The sequence below is a fragment of the Neomonachus schauinslandi genome, chromosome X, assembly GCF_002201575.2.
Source record: "Neomonachus schauinslandi chromosome X, ASM220157v2, whole genome shotgun sequence".
NCBI classification, from domain to species: domain Eukaryota; kingdom Metazoa; phylum Chordata; class Mammalia; order Carnivora; family Phocidae; genus Neomonachus; species Neomonachus schauinslandi.
Window position 1 is genome coordinate 66,551,430 of NC_058419.1, and position 22,859 is coordinate 66,574,288.

The window sequence follows — 22,859 nt, forward strand, 5'->3', positions numbered from 1 at the left end:
GCATACACATTTTAACAATATTCTTCCAGTCCATGAGCATGGAATGTTTTTCCATTTTTTGTGTCTTCCTCAATTTCTTTCATAAGTGTTCTATAGTTTTTAGAGTACAGATCTTTTATCTCTTTGGTTAGGTTAATTCCTAGGTATGTAATGGTTTTTGGTGCAATTGTAAATGGGATCGATTCCTTGATTTCTCTGCTGCCTCATTGTTAGTGTATAGAAATGCAACAGACTTCTGTGGGTTGATTTTATATCCTGCAACTTTGCTGAATTCCTGTATCAGTCCTAGCAATTTTTGGGTAGGACTTTAGGGTTCTCTAGGTGGACTATCATGTTGTCTGTGAAGAGTGGAAGTTTGACTTCTTTGCCAATTTGGATGCATTCTATTTCTTTTTATTGTCTGATTGTTGAGGCTAGGACTTCCTGTACTATGTTGAACAACAGTGGTGAGAGTGGACATCCCTGTCATATTCCTGATCTTAAGACAAAAAAGCTGTGGGTCTTTTGTATATGCTTTTATGATGTTCAGGTATGTTCCCTCTATCCCTACATTTTGGAGGGTTTTTATCAAGAGAGGATGCTATATTTTGTCAAATGATTTTTCTGCATCTATTAAGAGGATCATATGGGGTTCTTGTCCTTTCTTTTATTGATATGATGTATCACAATGATTGATTTGTGGATGTTGAAACACCCCTGCAGCCCAAGAATAAATTCCACTGGGTCATGGTGAATAATCCTTTTAATGTATTGTTGGATCCTATTAACTAGTATCTTGGTGAGAATTTTTGCATCTATGTTCATCAGGGATATTGGTCTGTAATTCTTTTTGGTGGAGTCTTTGTCTAATTTTGGGATCAAGGTAATGCTGGCCTCATAGAATGAGTTTGGAAGTTTTCTTTCTATTTCTATTTTTTGGAAAAGTTTCAGATGAATAGGTATTAATTCTTCTTTCAGTGTTTGGTAGAATTCCCCTGGGAGGCCATCCGGTCCTGGACTCCTGTTTCTTGGAAGATTTTTGATGACTGATTAAATTTCTTTCCTGGTTATAGGTCTGTTCAGGTTTTCTATTTCTTCCTGTTTCAGTTTTGGTAGTTTATATGTTTCTAAGAATGCATCCATATTTTCCAGATTGCCTAATTGTTTGGCATATAATTGCTCATAATATTCTCTTATATGTGTTTGTATTTCTTATAACATTCCCTTATATTTGTTTGTATTTCTTCAGTGTCGGTTGTGATCTCTCCTCTTTCATTCGTGATTTCATTTATTTGGGTCCTTTCTCTTTCCATTTTGAAAAGTCTGGCTAGAGGTTTATCAATGTTATTAATTCTTTCAAAGAACCAGATCCTAGTTTCATTGATCTGTTCTACTGTTTTTTTATTTCTATATCTTTGATTTCTGCTCTAATCTTTAGTATATTTCTTCTCCTGCTGGATTTAGGCTTTATTTGCTGTTCTTTTTCCAGCTCCTTTAGGTGTAAGGTTAGGTTGTATGTGTGAGACTTTTCTTGTTTCTTGAGAAAGGCCTGTATTGCTATATACTTCCCTCTTAGGACCACCTTTGCTGCATACCAAAGGTTCTGAACTGTCGTGTTTTCATTTTCATTTGCGTCCATGTATTTTTTTTAATTGTTCTTTAATTTCCTGGTTGACCCATTCATTCGTTAGTAGGATGTTCTTTAACATCCACGTATTTGTGGTCTTTCAAAATTTCTTCATGTGGTTGACTTCAAGTTTTATAGCATTGTGGTCTGAAAATATGCAGGGTATAATCTCAGTTTTTTTGTACCAGTTGAGACTTGATTTGTGACCCAATATGTCATCTGTTCTGGAGAATGTTCCATGTGCACTCGAGAAAAATTTCTGTTCTGCTTTTTTAGAATGAAATGCTCTGAATATATCGTTGAAGTCTATTTGGTTCAGTGTGTCATTCAAAGCCCTTGTTTCCTTGTTGATCTTCTGCTTAGATGATCTGTCCATTGCTGTGAGTGGGGTGTTAATGTCCCCTACTATTATTGTATTATTGTTGATGTGTTTCTTTAATTTTGTTATTAATTGGTTTATATACTTGTCTGCTCCCAACTTGGGGGCATAAATATTTGCAATTGTTAGATCTTCTTGTTGGATAGAACCTTTATTATGATATAGTGTCTTTCTTCATCTCTTACTACAGTCTTTTGTTTAAATTCTAGTTTGTCTGATATAAGGATGGCTACTCAAGCTTTCTTTTGATGTCCATTAGCATGATAAATGATTTTCCACACCCTCACTTTCAATCTGGAGGTGTCTTTGGGTCTAAAATGAGTCTCTTATTGGTGGGTCTTCTTTATTTTATCCATTCTGATACTTTATTTCTTTTGATTGGAGCATTGGGGCCATTTACATTTAGAGTAATTATTGAAAGATATGAATTTAGTTCCATTGTATTACCTGTAAAGTTACTGTTCCTGTAGAATGTCTCTGTTCCTTTCTGGTCTCTGTTACTTCTGGGCTCTCCCTCTGCTCAAAGTATCCCCTTTAATATTTCTTGTAGCACTGATTTGATGTTTACAAATTCCTTTAGTTTTGGGGGTGCCTGGGTGACTCAGTTGGTTAAGTGTCTATCTTCCGCTCTGGTTATGGTCCCATGATCCTGCAATTGAGCCCCGTGTCAGGTTTACTGCTCAGCGGGGAGTCTGCTTTTCCCTCTCCCTCTGCCCTTTCCCCCCCAACTTGTGCACTCTCTCTCACTCTAGTAAATAAATAAAATCTTTAAAAATATATAAATTCCTTTAGTTTTTGTTTTTCCTGGAAACTCTTTATCTCCCCTTCTATTCTGAATGACATTTAGCTGCATATTTTTTCCCATTTAGCACATTGAATATGTCATGCCAGTCCTTTCTGGTCTGCCAGGTCTCTGTGGACAGGTCTGCTGCCAGCCTTATGTGTCTACCCTTGTATGTTAAGGAACTCTTTTCCCCAGAGCTGCTTTCAGAATTTTCTCTTTATCTTTGCAGTATATAAGCTTCACTATAATATGTTGAGGTGTTGACCTATTTTGTTGATTTTGAGGGGGTTCTCTGTGCTTCCTGGACTTGAATGCCTGTTTCCTTCCACAGATCAGGGAAGTTCTCAGCTATAATTTGTTCCAATAAACCTTCTGCACCTTTCTCCCACTCCTCATCTTCTAACACTCTTATAATGTGGATATTATTTCACTTTGTTGATTCACTGAGTTCCCTTAGTCTACCTTCATGATCTAATAGGTTTCTTTCCCTCTTCTTTGCAACTTCCTTATTTTCTATCATTTTATCTTCTATATCACTGATTCTCTCTTCTGCTTTGTTCATTCTCATTTTTATGCCCTCCACTTTGGACTGTATCTCAGTTATAACATTTTTAATTTCACCCTGACTAGATTTTAGTTCTTTTATCTCTATAATAAAGGATTCTCTAGTATCTTCTATGCTTTTTTCAAGCCCAGCTAGTATCTTTGTAATCGTTGTTTTTAATTCTATCTATATATCAGTATTGATCCCTGGCAGTGAGTACTACTTCCTGTTCTTTCTTTTGGTGTGAATTTCTCCATCTTGTCATTTTGTCCGGGAAAGAAAAGAAGAAAGAAAGAAAACAACAACAAAAACTTAGATTAGATCCTGGATGTGTTTTGGTCCACTTGTTGAAAGAAACTAGATCCCAAAATCAGAAAGAAAAAGAAAACATATATAATACAATAAAGCAAACCAAAAATAATATATATAAGCTATATATAAAAATTTTAATTATAAAAGATTAAAAATGAATTGAAAAAAATAAGAAAATAACTGAAAAAATAATACTCAAAGACTAAAGAATGAAAATACAAAGAATGCTGTATACCGTTTTTCCCAAGAGCTGAAGCTATCCAGCCCTCTATAAACTGTAATTTTGGTGAGAGTGAGTTGTTTGTGCTGGTCCTCTGGGGCCTCTTGCACTGATTCTCAGGTGGACTTAACCCTAGTGGAAAAGCGCCTCCCATCTGCAGAGGCAGGGTTTGGTGTAAGCAGCTCCAGACTCCATTAGGTGGCACTGTTTTGCTCCCTGAAGGCTTTCAGCACTCATGGGTGCACTGAATATGGCTGCGCCCTACCTTCTAGCCCTGAAGATGAAAATTCTTGCCTTCCACTCTTCAGTGAGCCCTCACAGAATAGCAATTAATCACTCTTATCTCGCCGGTTTCCATCAGAACTGTGTTCACCTGGCCTGTGACCAAGCACTTTTATCTCAGTCACGTGACTGAGTTTCAAAACTCCAAATTTATGGCCTCTTGCAGCTGGGGCCACTGCTTTTCTTCCTGGGGGAAGGGGTGTATCCCAGCACGCTTCTGCCTTTTGCTGGACCCTTCCCAGGAAAGGGGTGGCATGACCGTTCAGGGGTTCGCAGTTTATGGCAACACAGAGCACAAAGGTGAAACCTGCATGCCCTGTTTGCAAACGGCTTCCCTGCTCCTATGCCTGGGAACTCTGCCACAGTCAGGCATCACCCATTCTTCTTGTGACCCCAGGGATCCTCCGACCATGCTGTCACACCTGGGATTCTGCCCCACTTCACCACCTGAGCACCTTTAAGCCAGTCACATCCCCCTCTGTAACAGACTTATAAAAGTTATGATTTTGCACTCCACTGCTTTTTTTATTATGTTCAATTAGCCAACATATAATACATCATTAGTTTTTGTTTGTTTGTTTGTTTTTAAAGATTTTATTTATTTATTTGAGAGAGAGAGAATGAGAGAGCACATGAGAGGGGGGAGGGTCAGAGGGAGAAGCAGACTCCCTGCCGAGCAGGGAGCCCGATGTGGGACTCGATCCAGGGACTCCAGGATCATGACCTGAGCCGAAGGCAGTCGCTTAACCAACTGAGCCACCCAGGCGCCCACATCATTAGTTTTTGATGTAGTGTTCAACGATTCATTACCTGCATATAACACCCAGTGTTCATCACCACACGTGCCCTCCTTAATACCCATCACCTGATTACCCCATCCCCCCACACCCCTCCACTCTGTAACCCTCAGGTTCTTTCTTGGAGTCCAGAGTCTCTCATGGTTTGTCTCTCTCTCTGATTTCTTCCCGTTCAGTTTTCCCTCCCTTCCCCTATGGTCCTCTGTGCTATTGCTTATGTTCCATATATGAGGGAAACCATATAATTGTCTTTTTCTGCTTGACTTAGATCACATAGCATAATCTCCAGTCCCATCCATGTTGATGTAAAGTTGAGTATTCATCCTTTCTGATGGCTGAGTAATATTCCATTGTATATATGGACCACATCTTCTTTATCCATTCATCTTTTGAAGGGCATCTCGGCTCTTTCCACAGTTTGGCTATTGCGGACATTGCTGCTATGAACATTGGGGTGTATGTGCCCCTTCTTTTCACTGTCTGTATCTTTGGGGTAAATAACTTGTAATGCAATTGCTGGGTCATAGGGTAGCTCTATTTTCAACTTTTTGAGGAACCTCCATACTGTTTTCCAGAGTGACTACACCAGCTTGCATTCCCACCAACAGTGTAAGAGGGTTCCCCTTTCTCCATATCCTCGCCAACACTTGTTTCCTGTCTTGTTAATTTTTGCCATTCTAACTGGTGTGAGGTGGTATCTCATTGTGGTTTTGATTTGTATTTCCCTGATGGCTATTTTCCCTGATGTTGAACATTTTTTCATGTGTCTGTTAGCCATTTGTATGTCTTCTTTGGAGAAGTGTCTGTTTCTGTCTTCTGCCCATTTCTTGACTAGGTTATTTGTTTTTTTGGGTGTTGAGTTTGAGAAGTTCTTTATAGATCTTGGATACCAGCCCTTTATCTGTAATATCATTTGCAAATACCTTCTCCCATTCAGTGGGTGGCCTCTTAGTTTTGTTGACTGTTTCCTTTGCTTGCACTCCACCTTTTATAATACTTTGTGGTAGCCTCCTTTAGCAGGCTCCCTCCCCTCCGCTTTATCCTCAGCTATATCACATGAGATTCAAGTCTCCCCACCTCCTCTACTTTCCAAAGGGTGGTTGCTTTTTTACTGGTAGACTTGCAGCATTTGTTTTCTCAGATATCTGATTAATTTCTTGGATTTTCAGAATGATTTGATCACTATCTAGTTGTATTCCAGGGCCCAGACAAACTTAGGGTTCCCAAACTCCTCTGCCATCTTAACTCCTTCTCTCTCACTGTAGTTTTGATTTGCATTTCCCTGATGGCAAGTGATGATGAACATCTTTTCATGTGTCTGTTGGCCATCTAGATGTCTTCTTTGGAGAAATGTCTCTTCATGCCTTCTGCCCACTTTTAATTGGATTATTTATTTTTTGGGTGTTCAGTTATATAAGTTCTTTATACATTTTGAATACTAACCCTTTATCAGATACATCATTTGCACATATCTTCTCCCATTCAGTAGGTTGTCTTTTAGTATTATTGATTGTTTCCTTTGCTGTGCAGAAACTTTTTATTTTGCTGTAGTCCCAATAGTTTATTTTTGCTTTTAATTCCCTTGCCTTAAGAGACATATCGAGAAAAATGCTGCTACGCCCAAAGTCAGAGAAATTACTGCCTGTGCTCTCTTGTGGGATTTTTATGGCTTCAGGTTTCATATTTAGGTCTTTAATCCACTTTGAATTTGTTTTGTGTATGGTGTAGGAAAGTGGTCCAGCTTCATTCTTCTGCATTTTGCTGCCCAGTTTTCTCAACACCATTTGTTGAGGAGACTGTCTTTTCCCCATTGCATATTTTTGCCTCTCTTCTCAAAGCTTAATTGACCATACAATCATGTGTTTGTTTCTGTTCATTGATCCTTGTATCTATTTTTGTCCTGTTTTGATTACTACAGCTTTGTAAGATAACTTGAAATCTAGAATTGTGATACCTCCAGATTTGTTTTCCTTTATCAAGATTGCTTTGTCTATTCTTGGTCTTTTGTGGTTACACACAAATTTTAGAATTATTTATTATAGTTCTGTGAAAAATGCTATTGGTATTTTGGTAATGATTACATTAAATCTCTAGATTGCTTTGGATAGTATAGACATTTTAACAATATTTGTTCTTCCAGTCCATGAGCGTGGAATATCTCTCCATTTGTTTGTGTCATCTGCAATTTTTTTCATCAACGTTTTATAGTTTTCAGAGTACAGGTCTTTCAATTCCTTCATTAAGTTTATTCCTAGGCATTTTATTATTTTTGGTGCAATTTTAAATGGGATTGCATTCTTAATTTCTCTTTCTGCTGCTTCATTATGGGTGTATAGAAACAGACAACAAAAAGATGGCTAATGATGATGAACATTTTTTCGTGTGTCTGTTAGCCATTTTTATGTCATCTTTGGAGAAGTGTCTGTTCATGTGTTCTGCCCATTTTTTGACGTGATTATTTGTTTTTTGGGTGTTGAGTTTGAGAAGTTCTTTATGGAACTTGGATACCAACCCTTTATCTGTAGTGTCATTTGCAAATATCTTCTCCCATATTAACCCTTTAAATATTTGGTGAAATTCACCTCTGAAGCTATCTGGTCCTGAACTTTTATTTGTCGGGAGTGTTTTAATTACTGATTTAATTTCATTGCTGCTAAATAGTCTGTTCAAATTTTCTCTCTTCCTGATTCAATTTTTGGAGGTTTATATTTGTAGAAATTGATCTACTTCTTCTAGATTATCTGTTTGATGGCATATAGTTTTTCATGATATTCTTTTATAATTCATTTTATTTCTGTGCTGTCAGTTATTTCTCCTTTTTCATACATGATCTTGTTTTTTTTTACTTCTCTTTCTCTCTCGATGAGTCTGGTAAAGTTTATCAATTTTGTGGATCTTTTCAAAGAACCAGCTCCTACTTTTATTGATCTGTTCAATTTTTTTTTAGTACCTACTTCATTTAATTCTCTAATCTTTATTATTTCCTTCCTTCTACAGGTTTTGGGTTTTGTTTATTTCTCTTTTTCTAGTTCCTTAGATGTAACGTTTGGCTTGAGATTTTTCTTGCTTCTTGAGGTAGGAGTGTATTGCTATAAACTTCCCTCTTAGAACCACTTTTACTGTGTCCCAAAGGTTTTGGATGATTGTGTTTTCATTTTGATTTGTCTCCCTGTATTTTTTTAAATTTTCTCTTTGATGTCTTGCTTGTCCCATTCATTATTTAGTAGCATGTTATTTAACCTCCATGTATTTCTGGTCTTTCCAAATTTTTTTTTTCTTGTCATTGATTTTTAGTTTCATAGCATTTTGGTCAGAAAAGATGAGTGATATTACTTCGATCTTTTTGAATTTGTTGAGACTTGTTTTGTAGCCTAATATGTGATCTGTTCTGGAGAATGTTCCATATGCACTTGAAAAGAATGTGTATTCTGCTGTTTTAGGATGGATTATTCTGAACATATCTTTTCAATCTATCTAGTCCACTGTGTCATTCAAAACCACTGTTTTCTTGTTGATTATCTGTTTGGATGATCTATCCATCAATGTCAGTTGGGTGTTAAAGTCCCCTACTATTAGTATCTATTAGTTCCTTTATGTTATTAACTACTTTAAGTATTGAATGCTCCCATGTTGGTGTATAAACAATTGTTATATCTTCTTGTTGGTTTCTCCCCTTCATGATTAGTGTTCTTCTTTGTCTCTTATTACGGTCTTTATTTTAAAGTCTATTTTTTCTGATATAAGTATTGCTACCTTGGCTTTCTTTTCATATCCATTTGCATGTTCAGTGCTTCTCCATCCCCTCAATTTCTATCTGCATGTGTCTTTAGGTCTGAGATCAGTCTCTTATAGGCAGCATATAGATGAGTCTTCTTTTTTATCCATTTTGTCACTCTGTGTCTTTTGACACAGAGTCGCTGATTCATTCTTCTGCCTCATCTAGTCTACTATTTATTCCATCTAATGTATTTTTAATTTCATGTTCTTCATCTCTGATTGGTTCTTTTATGTGTTTTCTATATATTTCATAAGGGTCTCACTGATGTCTTCTACTCTTCTCAAGTCCAGTGAGTATCTTTATAATCATTTCTTTATATTCTCTATCAAACATATGACTTATCTGTGTTTCACTTTGGTCTCTCTCTGTAATTTTATTCTGTTATTTCATTTGGGACATATTCCTCTGTCTCCTCATTTTGTCTTACTCTCTGTGTCTGTTTCTGTGTGTTAGGAAAGATAGCTATGTCTCCTGCACTTGAAAGTAATGGCCTTATGAAGAAGAGGTCCTGTAGTGCCCTACTGTGCAGTATCCCCTGTTCAGAACCTGGCACTTCAGGAATGTCTCCTATGTGTAATGTATACACCCTGCTGTTGTGGCTGAGCCATTTTTCCCCTCAGTCCAGTCATCCCCAATGGCTCTCTTTACCTGTTGTCAGCAGTATTTTCTCCCTGTGGTGTTAGTGGGGCAGTGTGGGGACATCTTGGGCTTAGTTAAGTCAGACCAGGCATTTGCCAGAGGTGCAGTAGCATGTAACTGCAGGGTGTTTTCCCCATGTTGTCCCCTGAGAAGCTTTCATTGGTGGGCAAAGCCTGGAGTCAAACCAGTTGTCTGCCTCCAGCCCTCTGCTGCAGCCTCAGTCCGAGTGGTTTGTGTGGTTATCTTTCCCTCTCTCCAAGGCAGAAGTCACTTTGGTGTAGTGCTGGTCACTGTAGGGCCTGCTTGCATACTGCCCGGCCTGTGGCACCACCGTGTATGGGCTCTGGCCGAGAGCATATTAGAGAGTGTGCATCCACTGAATCATAGTGTGGGGGGTTGGTTGGTGGGGCGGTGGTGTTAGCAAGCTTTGTGTGCCCCTGGTCCTCTGTGGGAGGGGCCCTGCAGTGACAGACTGAGATGGGCTGTCTGGAGCAGTGAATTGGTAGAAGCACTGCATGGGGGGTCAAGGTGGCATTGCTAGCAATTTACAGTCCAACTCTAGGGCTGGGGAGGGAAATGGCATCTGCCAGTTCCTTTGTTCCTGGAGTTGTTTCCCTGTTAGTTCTCTCCCTCCATGACATGCTCTGAGATTAGTAAATCACTCCCTCCCATATGCCCCAGGCGACTTTCAGACTGCTGCTTCTATGCTGTATCTCCACAGGCTGTTTATTGTGCTGTCTTTTTAAGGGTAGGAACTCAGTTTCTTCTTGCCCACCAGCTCTCCCAGAGCTGAGCCTGCTGATTTTTTTAAATTTCAGGTTTTAAGTCCTGCTGGTTTTAAGAGCTCATGAAATTCGGCCCCTCTTGTTTTTAAATGCAAATGTTATGGGGGTTTATATTCCTTGTACAGACTTCCTAGTGTGGGGGTTTGTTTCTCTCCCCTTTTCATGCTCATGCCATCCTTCTCTCCTGCAGACAGTCCCAGGAGTCCCTTTAGTTCCTGACCACGTCTCCACCCCTCCTACCCTCTTTGACGTGGCCTTTTCTCTGCATTTTGTTGTGGAGTTTATTCCACCAGTCTTCAGGTCATTTTCCAGGTTATTTACACTGATATGAGTGTTATCTAGTTGTATCTGCGGGAAGAGCTGAGCCTAGGGTTCTCCTACCCTGCCATTTTCTGGAAGTCTCCTTATCATCTATTTTTATGCTATCTACAAACAACTCACTTTAGAACCAAAGGTAAATGGTCTGAAAGTGAAAGGTTGGTAAAAGTTATTCTAAGCAGATAGTAATCAAAAGAGATCAAGGGTAGGTATACTAATATCACATTTAAAGAGGCTTTAAGCCAAAAAGTGTTACAGGATACAAAGAAGAAAACGACCATATTAGTGATGGTGATGCAGAGTAGAAAAGACCAGCCTTTGTCCCCCAACAAGCCAGATGGCTTCCCTGGTGAATTCTACCAAACAATTGAAGAATTAACATCAATCGTTCTCAAATTCTTCCAAAATATTGGAGAAGACAGTACACTTCAAAACCCATTTTACAAGGATGACATTATCATGATACCAAAGCCAGACAAGGCCATTACAAGAAAAGAAAATTATAGGCCAATATGCTTGGTGAACAAAGATGCAAAATTCTTAACAAAATACTAGCAAACTAAATTCAACAGCATATTAAAAAGATCATTCATCATGGCTAAGTGGGATTTATACTCAGGATATCAGTAGATGTGATATACTATATTTACAAAATGAAGGATAAAAATCATATGGTTATCTCAATAGATGCAGAAAAAGCATTTGACAAATTTCAACATCATTTCATGATTTAAAAAAAAGCTCTCAACAAATTAGGTGTGGAACAAATGTACCTCAACATTATAAGGCCATATATGACAAACCCACAGCTAACGTCATACTCAATCAAAATCTGAAAGCTTTTCCTCTAAGATCAGGAACAGGACAAGGATGCCCATTCTCACCACGTCTGTTTAACAGTACTGGAAGTGCTAAGCTAGAGCACTTAGGAAAGGGAAAGAAATAAAAGGCATACAAATCAGAAAGGAAGAATGAAGGGGGAGAAATTGGAGGGGGAGATGAACCATGAGAGACAATGGACTCTGAAAAACAAACTGAGGGTTCTAGAGGGGAGGGGGATGGGAGGATGGGTTAGCCTGGTGATGGGTATTAAAGAGGGCACATATTGCATGGAGCACTGGGTGTTATATACAGACAATGAATCATGGAACACTACATCAAAAACTAATGATGTAATGTATGGTGATTAACATAACAATAAAAAATTTTTAAAAATTTGAAGGAAAAAGAAAGGAAGAAGTTAAGTTTTCTGTTTGTAGATGACATGATCTTACATATGGAAAATCCTAAAAAGCCCACAAAAAAAACCTTTCAGAACTAATAAATTCAGTAATGTTGCAGGGTAAAAAAATTTAAAAAAACATAAATCAGTTGCATTTCTATACATAAAAATAAACTATCCAAAAAAGAAGTTAAGAAAACAATTGCATTATAGTAGCATCAAAAAGAATAAAATACGTAGGAATAAATTTAACCAAAGAGTTGAAGGAACTGTACAAGAAAAACTATAAAACAGTGATGAAAGAAATTGAAGAAGACACAAATAAATGAAAAGATTCCCTATGTTCATGAATTGGAAGAATTAATATTGTTAAAATGTCCATACACCCACAGCTATCTACAGTTTCAGTGCAATACCTCTCTGGATTCCAATGGCGTGTTTTTTACAGAAATATAAAAAACAATCCTAAAATTCATTTGGAACCACAAGAGATCCTAAATAATTAAAGCAATTTTGAGCAAGAAAAACAAAGCTGGAGGCATTACACTTCCTGATTTCAAATTATATTATAAATTTATAGCAATCAAAACTACTCTACTGGCATAAAAAGAGACACATAAATGACTAGAACAGATTCAAGAGCTCAAAATAAACCCATGTATAGGCAGTCAATTAATCTTTAACAAAGTTGCCAAGGATACACAATGGGAAAATGATAATCTAATAAATGTGCTGGGGAAATTGGATATTCACATAGAAAAGAAGGAAATTGGATCTTTATCTCACAGAAATTCACTTTAAATGAATTAATGACTTAAACAAAAGACCTGAAACCATAATAATCTAAAAGAAAGACAAATAGAGGAAACCTCTTTGACATTGGTCTTGGCACAATATTTTGGATTTGACACCAAAGACACACATTACAAAGGCAAAAATAAACAAGTGGGACCACATCAAACTAAAAAGTTTCTGCATAGTAAAGGAAACAATCAATACAATAATAAGACAATCTATGGAATGGGAGAAATATTTGCAAACTACCTGATAAGCAGTTATTATGTAAAATATATATGTAACTCATATAACTCAATTGCAATAATAATAATAACCTTATTAAGAATGGTCAAAAGACCTGTATAGATGTTTTTCAAAAGAACATACAAACGGCACACAAGTCTATGAAAAGGTGCTCAACCTCTCTAATTGTAAGAAAAATGTAAATCAAAACCACAATGAGATAATATCCCACAACTGTCAGGATGGCTATTATCAAAAAGTCAAGGCATAAACAAGTGTTAGTGAGGATGTGGAGGAAAGGGAATCCTTGTTCACTGTTGGTGGGAATGTAAATTACTACCACCATTATAGAAAACAGTATTGAGGTTCCTCAGAAATTAGCAATAGAGGGGCATCTGGGTGGCTCAGTTGGTTGAGCGTCTGCCTTCAGCTCGGGTCATGGTCCCAAGGTCTGGGATGGAGCCCCGCATCGGGCTTCCTGCTTAGCAGGGAAGTCTGCTTCTCCCTCTGTCCCTCACTCCTCTCTCACTCTCCCTCTCTCAAATAAATAAATAAAAATCTTTAAAAAAATTAACAATAGAACTACCATATGATCAAGAAATCCCACTTCTGGTGTATATCCAAAGGAAATGAAAACAGGTTACTGAAGAAGAGACATATGCACTCCCATGTTTATTGCAGCATTATTTATAGTCATAAAGATATAGAAACAACCTATGTGTTCATCAATGGATGAATAGATAGAGAAAATATGGAATATATGTATAATTGAATATTATTCAGTCTTTTAAAAATAAAGAAATCCTGCCATTTGCAACAACATGGATGTACCTAGAGGACATTATGCTAAGTGAAATAAGCCAGACACAGACATGTACTGCTTGATGATCTCTCTTATATGTGGAATCTTTTTTAAAAAAGGCAAACTGGGCGCCTGGGTGGCTCAGTTGGTTAAGCAACTGCCTTCGGCTCAGGTCATGATCCTGGAGTCCCAGGATCGAGTCCCGCATCGGGCTCCCTGCTCAGCAGGGAGTCTGCTTCTCCCTCTGACCCTCCCCCCTCTCATGCTCTCTCTATCTCATTCTCTCTCTCAAATAAATAAATAAAATCTTTTAAAAAAAATAAAAAAAGGCAAACTCATAGTAATAGAGCAGAGTGGTGATTATCAGGAACTGGGAAGTGGGAGTTAGGGGAAATGTTGGCAAAAATGTACAAAATTTCAGCTATAAAATGAATAAGTTGTGGAGACCTAATGTACAGCATGGTGTCTATAATTAATAATAATGTATTAGTAATGTATTGTATAATTAAAATACTAAGAGAATAATCTCAAGTGTTGTACCACAACAAAAATAATAACTATGTGAGGTGGCAGGTATGTTAATTAGCTTTAAGTGGTAAGCATTTCACAATTTATATGTATATCAAAACATCACATTGCATATCTTAAATATATCCAATTTTTATCTGCCAGTCATACCTCAGTAAAGCCACAAAAAATAAAATGAATAAAATAAAATATTTAACCCACAAAAGAAGAGAGATGGACATTACATATTGATAAGATAGTCAATTCATCAAGAACATGCAGCAGTTATAAACAGAGTGTCCCAAAATATAGGAAGTAAAAACTAACAGAACTGAAGGAAAAAATACACAGTCCTACAGTAATTGGAGATTTCAATAACCCATTTTCAATTATGGATAGCACACCTACACAGATGATCAATACAGAAATGGAGGATTTCATAACACTGTAAACCAACTAGATGTAATACACATGTACAGAACACTCTACCCAAAAATAGAAGAGTAACAGGTTCTTCTCATGAGCACACAGGACATCCTCCAGTATAGACCATATGTTAGGATGCAAAACAAGTCTCAATAAGCTTAAAAGATTGTAATCATATAAAGGATCTTCTCTGACTTCAGTGGAATGAAACTAGAAATCAATAACTGAAGGAAAACTATAAATTCACAAATTTGTGAAATTGAACAACACTCTTAAACAACTAATGAATTAAATAAAAAATCACAAGGGAAATTTAAAAATTACTTTGAGATAAAATGAGAAACAGCATACCAAAACTTTTAGGATGCAATAAAGCAGTATTCGGTGGAAAATTTATAGCTATAAATACTTATATTATAAAAGGAGTAATATGTCAATTCAATATTCTTTACACCTTAAAGAATCAGAAAATGAAGAGCAATCTAACCCCAAAGTTAGCAGCAGTAAATAGTGATGATTGGAGCAAAGATAAAACCAAATAAGGAATAGAAAACAGTAGAAATAATCAATAAGACCAAAATTGGGACTTTGAAAACATCGACAAAATTAAGAAACTTTTAGCTAGACTGAACAAAGAGAGGACACAAATTACTGATATCAGAAATGAAAGTGGGACATTACTACAGACCTTATAGAAACAGAATTATAATAGTATGAGGGATTGTGTGCCAATAAATTAGAAACCTAGATAAAAAGGAAAAATTCCTAGAAATACACAAACTACCAAAAATGACTCAAGAAGAAATAAAAAAAATTTTGAATATACCTAAAATAAGTAAAGAGATTTATTAATCAAAAACCAATCAACAAAGAAAAGCTCAGGACCAGATGGATTCACAGGTAAATTCAATCAGAAGAATAATTAACATGAGTCCTTCTCAAAATCTTCCAAAAAACAAAGAGAGAGAGAGAGAGAAGTGAGGAACACATTCTCTAACCAGTGAAAGTAGGCAAGGAAAAAAAAGGCATCCAAATTGGATAGAAAAAAGTAAAATTACCTCTGTTCACAGATAGTATGATCTTATATGTCAAAAAACCCTAAAGATCCTCCCAAAAAACCTGTTAGAAGTAATAAATTAATTCAGCAAAATTGCAGGATACAAAATCAACACACAGCAATCAGTTGCATTTCTATATACGAACAATGAATAATCAGAAAAATTAAAACAATTACATTTACTATCATGAAAAAAATAAAATACTTAGGAATAAATTTCATCAAGGAGGTGAAAATCTCAGTACACTGAAAACTAAAAACTGTTGCTAAAAGCAATTAGATACAAATAAATGGAAAGACAGCTCATGTTCATGGATTGGAAAAATTAATATTGTTAAGAATGTCATCACTACCCGAAGTAGTCTACAGATTTGATGCAGTCTCTATCAAAATCCCAATGATATTTTTGCATAAATAGAAAATTCCATCTTAAAATTCATATAAAATCTCAAGGGACCCCAAATAGCTAAAATAATCTTGAAAAAGAACAAAGTTGCAGGTCTCACTTATTCATTTCTAAACTTACTACAAGGCTACAGTAATCAAAACAGTGTGGTGCAGATACAAAGACTAATGGAATAGAAGTAAGAGCCTACTAATAAACCCTCACATATATGGTCAGGTGATTTTTGAAAAGGGTATCAAGACCATTCAATGGGGAAAAGATGGTCTTTTCAACAAATGGTACTGGGAAAACTGGACATGCACATGCAAAATAATGAAGTTGGACCCTTATACCATATACAAAAATTAGCTCAAATGGAAAGCTACAGAACCTTTAGAAAAAAATATGGGGGGTGGTGGTGCCTGGGTGGCTCAGTTGGTTAAGCATCTGCCTTTGGCTCAGGTCATGATCTCAGGGTCTTGGGATTGAGCCTCCATTGGACTCCCTGCTCAGCGGGTAGTCTGCTTCTCCCTCTCCTTCTGCTCCTCCACCCCCCAATTCGTGCTTTTTCACACATGTGCTCTCTCACTCTCTCTCAATCTCAAGTAAATAAATAAATAAATAATCTTTAGGAAAAAACATAGGGATTAAGTTTCATGACATTGGATCTGGCAATGATTTCTTGGACATGACATCAAAAGCAAAGGAAACAAAAGTAAAGGTAAACTGGACTACATTAAAATTTAAACTTCTGGACATCAAGCCACAACCAACAGAGTGAAAAGGTAACCTAAGGAATGGGAGAAAATGTTCACAAATTATATACTCAATAAATGTCAAGTATCCAGAATATATAAAGATTCTTACAACTCAACAACAAAAAGACAAACAGCCCAACTAATAAATGGGCAAATGATTTGACTAGACATTTCTCTAAAGAATATATGTGAATGGCCAACAAGCACATGAAAAGATGATTGACATCATTAGTCAATAGAGAAATGTAAATCAAGACTACAGTGAGATACCACTTCACACCCACTAAGAAGTCCAAAATATAAATACATACATACGTACATATATATGTACATACATACAGAAAAGAGAGAGAGAGAGAGAAAGAAGGAAGGGAGGGAGGGAGAGAACAAGTGTTAATGTGGATGTGGGAAATTCTGAATCCTCATATATTGCTACCGGGAATGTAAAATGGTACAGCTGGTGTGGAAGGCAGTTTTTCAGTTTCTCATAAAGTTAAATATAAAATTATCTTGTGATCCAGCAATTCTATTCCTAGGTATATACTCAAATTGAAAACAGGTGTTCAAAAGTTATACACAATTGTTCATAGAGCACTAGTCACTATGGCCAGAAGATGGAAATGGAATATCCATCAACAGATGAATGGATAAACCAAGGGTGGTATGTCCATAAATGGAATATTATCCAGGTATAACAAGGAGTGCATTACTGATACATGCCACAACCTGGATGAACCTTGAAAACATTACGCTAATTGAAAGACACCAGACACCAAAGACCACATATTGTTTGATACCATTTGTATGCAATATCCAGAAAGGAAGGAAATCTAATGAGACAGGAAGTAGATTAATGGTTGCTAGGATCTGGGGATGGGGGAAATAAGGAATTATAGCTCAGTGCATATGGGGTTTCCTTTTGAGGTGATGAAAATATTCTGGAAGTAGATAGTGGTGATGGCTGCCCAACACTGTGAATGTACTAAATGCCACTGTGTACACTATGAAATGTGCACTTTAAAATGGAATTTTATGTTATGTGAATTTTAGCTCAATAGAAATAATTGTCCCCTCCACCCTATTTAGGAAGCTTATAGGCCAATAGAAAGGCTGAATGGTTGGGAATTTTGTAGGCCTAAATTTACTGGGTGGGATGATGGTAAGATTTAGATAAGAACTGCAAATGTCTAACACTTAAGACCACATCTTCATCATTTTTAATTGGTAAAAAGAAAAGGTGAGTCTTTGGGGACTATTTGATAGCTATGATATTCATTTCACTAATACCAAATACATCCCAATCTATCACCCATTGCCCACCCAAAATGTGTTTACTGGTTCATTGCATTCTAATCCTCAGAAAGGCTTGGTTAGTGCCAGAAATAGGGCATCCAAACATGACATCTTATTCCAATCCAAAACTTACTTGTTGAATAGCCACAAGGTTTTCATCACATACTAACAGTAACAACCCTGCCTCTGCCTTTCAAGCAGGTACAGTATGCCACACAAAAGTTATATTCCCCAGGACAGCCCCCAAATTAGAGGGCTGTTCCAAGTGCTACTTTTAATTATCAGAATTAAAAGGAATTGGTTAAAACTTTATACTACAAACTAGAATAGTTAAAATTTAAAATGATAGTATAAAATATTTTTAAATGATTTAAGAAATTAGACTTGTAAAAGAAACTTTTAATTATTATACAGTACTTTTACACCAATCTTATGAAGTAGGTATTATTTCCTCTATTTTACAGATGAAGAAACTTGGGTTGAGAGTGTCTGATTTTCCAAAGTGATTTTTTAACTATTAAGTGGAAGAGATGAGGTTTAAACCCCCCAAATCTGATCACAGATCCTTTTCTTTTTCACCTCTGCCTACCTTTTGGCCCAGACAGAAGAAAGCTTTCAAGTCTGTGTTACTTTGGAAAATTGTTGACATATCTTTTGCAAGATTAGCAAAGTGTGGTGCCAACATTGGCAATAAGCTTCATACCAGACTAAAAATTTCTGCGATAGTAAGAATACCCAAATTTCTACTCATTTGCGAGCTTAGAATATAGTGTCACAAGCAGTCTCATACAGCTTCTCTAAGAGTGTAACCTATGAAAAATACCTACAACTTAATAACAATCATAGTCAATCATCAACAGGGTCCTGGCAGCAAGGTATACATATGTATATAACATCATATTATGGTATAATGGAGTGGAAAGGGCACAAGTCTTGGAATCAGGTGAACTGGGTTTGGAGGAATCAGGTGAACTGGGTTTGGAGCTTAGTTTTTTTACATACTAGTTAGTGAGTATAACCATGGACAAAGTACTTGATCTTGCTAAGTTTTCTTTATTTATAAAACAATACTACCTATCACGTGGACTTATGAAGATTGAGATAAAAGCCAGATAAAATAATTAAGATAATTATGCTGAGAAAGTTATAAGCCAAACTGGTACCTAGACTTCAAGGGTAGATAACAAATATTTTCACCTAAATAGTTATTGTTGTTTTTAACATTTTCTGTGAACCTTGGAAAATAAAGTCTCACTTCTTACTTCTGCTTCTAGTTCCACTTGTCCTATTCAGACAAGGAACGCTATGAAAATGAAGAGAGACCTGAGGTCCAGAAGCAGATGCTCATCGATATGGCCAAAAAGCTACCAGTTTACACAAGAACTGGGAGTGGAGGTCAGTTCATCCAAAGTCACCTAGAGAAATGGCAAGTCACATTTTGAGATCGGCAAGGACCTCAGAAAGGCTAAGTCATATATATCCACAGGCTCATCTGTATACCTAGCACTGGAGTCTACCACTAACATTTTGCTATGTTACATTATCATATATCTGTCCACAAATCCATCCCTCATCCATCATCCATCAAGCCATCTTATTTTTTCATACATTTCAAACTAAGTAGCAAATATCAGTACACATCTACCTAAATATTTTATCATTCTTTTTTGAGTGAAATTTGCATACAAAGACACATACAAATCTTAAGTGTGCCGTTCAGTGTTTTGACAGATGTACACATCTGTGTAACTAAAACCTCTATAAACATTACCACATGCCGAGAAAGTTCTTTCATGCTCCTTCCCAGTCACTCCCACCAACCACCACCAAGGCAACCACTATTCTGATAGTTTTCCATCATAGATTAGTTTTACCACTCTAGAATTTTATATAAATGTAATCATACAGTATTACTGTTGTGTCTGGCTTCTTTTATTTAGCATAATATTTTGAGATTCCTTCACATTTCTGTGTATTTTATTCCTTTTATTGCTGAGTAGTATTTCATTGTATGAATATATCATAGTTTGTTTATCCATTCACCAGTAGATGCACATTTGGTGTTTCCAGTGCTTAGCTATCATGAGTAAATCTGCTATGGATATTCTTGTATAAGTATTTGTGCAGAGATATGTCATCTTTCTTGGGTAAATGTCCACTATGGAGTTTTACTCTTAGTTTTCATCTGTATGACTAAAATAGTACTAGCTGAACAAGTTTTCCACCTTTCAAAATTTGAAACTCAAACCTCTTTTGACAAGTCATCCTAATGTTTCTAATAAGGAAGATTGTGTTTTAAGGCTTTGGGAATTATACTGTTAGACATTTATGTTCATCTGTTTATCATTTATTTATTCAGTTATCATTTATTAAGATCCTGTGTGGCAATTGGGGGAATTTTAGTATGATCTGGGTATTAGATATTAAGGATTTACTATTAATTTTGTTAGAGCATTGATGTCATGGTAGTCATGATTTTTTAAAAGTCTTCATGCATACTGAAATATGGTGAAAAGTAGACAGGAAATTATTTGTATAATTTCTCACAGTAGTAAACAGAATGATGGATAGAAGAGATTGGTTACAAACTAAAGGTGTATGGGATGAATTAGACCCAAGATAAATTTTGTTTGATCTCTAATGTATCATTTAAAACTTTGTATTTGTTACTGATTTTTAACAACTAGAATATTTCCACATGAAAGTCCTTATTTTTGGCTTCTCCTGAAAACTCGGACACTCTGGCAATATTCAGTCTGCATTTTCACATGGCAAAAACTAGCTAAAGCTGAGTAGTAGCCACACTCTTTAAATAAGGCATGCATTCTCAGGTTCCCTCACAGTCTCCAACTGGCTGCTTCACTCACTACTCACTAGTCTCTGGACCCTTGAATCATTTGTTTGCAGCCCTATGATATAGAGAAGGCTTCTCTGAGGAAATATCTTTTGGTTTGAGACCTGAATAATAAAAACCAGCAGGAAGTAAAGAGCAGAGGAACTGGCATCCCAGGCAGAAAGTACTGCAAGTACAAAAGGCCCTTAGACAGGAGCAAGCTTGCAGTATTAGAAGAACAGCCAGCCAGCCATGTGACTGGAGTGTAGCAGGTGGAGAGTGATACCAGTTAAAACTGAAGAGGCAAGCAGAGGCCAGATGATACAGGCCATGGTAAGGAGTTTGGATTTTATTCTAATGGTGTTGGAAGTCCACTGAAGGTTTTAAGTAAAAAGTGATATAATCTGATTTACATTTTAACAGATCATCTAGCTATTCTATAGAGAACATATTATGGGGAACAAGATGAAAGAGTAAATAATTAGGCATCTGTTGCTGTCATCTAAATGAGAGATAATGGTGGCTTAAACTGGGCAATGATATTACTATATCTTTAAAAACATGCTGAATGAATTAAACATGCATGTCCCTCTCCCTTTTTCTTTGCCTCGATTATAACCATACTTTTGTCATCCCTCCCATTGCTAGACATAAACACAAACTGCTGAATTAGCAGTCCATTATGCTAAATCAATTATATGTGCTTAATGTACACTTCAGATGGAATATTATATTAGCTCAAATTATTCATGATTTTAGTTGTTTCACTTAATAATAATTACATTAAACACAGTCATACTGTATTGATGAACAGAGAGAAAATGAGAAGAAAAGGAAAATGCCTTTCATTAAGGGAAATAAAGAAAGGAAGGAGAGAAGGAAGGAAGAGGGAGGGAGAATTTTTTTTTATATCAGACTTATAGAGTGAAGAGAACCCTGAGTGAAATAAGGGGTCAGAAAAACTATAGTGGTCACAGTCCTGCCACTCACTTGCTGTGTGATCTTGTGTAAGTCACTTGATATGGCTCAAGTCTTTACTTCCTTCATCTGTGAAATGGTCAGCTGAATTAATTGTTTTCATATAGGAAAGTTGGAGTAAACAGAATCTGAATGGTTTTCCCAAGATCACTCAAGCAGTTGACAGCATACTTTGTTTTATAATACCAAATCTTATTATCAGATATCCAGATATGAAAACTTTTCCCTTTACCTTCATCCCCCAAAAGGTGCCTTCAAGATTGATCTAACAAGGAAAAAAAATACATACCACAATTCTCTTCTGTGATCTGCCTTTTTCTTGGTAACTTGAGATGAGCTTGACTACCTGTAATCAGTGTATAACAAGACATCCAGATAGACTAGTAAGATATATGGTGTCATATTGAGCCCTAACCAATGCTAACCACCTTATTTTTCCTATAGCTGTTAGATTCTGTGACCGGTGCCATTTGATCAAGCCTGATCGCTGCCACCACTGCTCTGTCTGTGCCATGTAAGTGACATCCATATTTCTCCTGGGCTGAGCTTGGACAACAACCTGACTGATCCTAACATGTGACCATGCCTAGATAAGAGCATTTCCTTTCAATCATAATGAACACATACCACATACCCTCTTAGAATGACGATTATTCAAACTAGTCTAAAGATAGGAAAGAGATATAAAACTCCATTTTAAAAATAAATGTTCGGGGTGCCTGGGTGGCTCAGTCGGTTGAGCGTCCGACTCTTGATTTAGGCTCAGATCATGATCTCAGGGTCCTGAGATGGAGCCCCAGGTCAGGTTCCACGCTCAGTGGGGAGTCTGCTTCTCCCCCTCTCCCTCTGCTCCTCCCCCTGCTCACACTCTCTCTGTCAAATAAAACTTTTTTAAAAAATTAAAAAATGGGGCGCCTGGGTGGCTCAGTCGGTTAAGCATCTGCCTTCAGCTCAGGCCATAATCATGGGGTCCTGGGATCGAGCCCTGCATTGGGCTCCCTGCTCAGCGGGGAGCCTGCTTCTCTCTCTACCTCTGCTGCCCCCCCTGCTTCTGCTCTCTCTCTCTTATGTTCTCTCTCTCTCAAATAAATAAAAAAAATCTTTAAAAATAAATAAATAAATAAATATTTTAAA

General features: G+C 36.8%; 1 protein-coding gene across 2 annotated transcripts in view; it reads left to right on the top strand.

Annotated features, from left to right (window-relative positions):
- The window catches only part of ZDHHC15 (zinc finger DHHC-type palmitoyltransferase 15), an 85,864-nt gene extending 63,645 nt beyond the window's left edge, over positions 1–22,219 (top strand). The window contains exon 3 of one of the 2 annotated variants that reach the window (XM_044911701.1): positions 19,189–19,356. In XM_044911701.1, the coding sequence (XP_044767636.1) occupies positions 19,189–19,356 (168 nt within the window). Of the gene's footprint in view, positions 1–19,188; positions 19,357–22,169 lie in introns of those variants that run through there. The other variant, XR_006539366.1, reaches the window with a different exon arrangement.
- Positions 22,220–22,859: the final 640 nt, after the last annotated feature.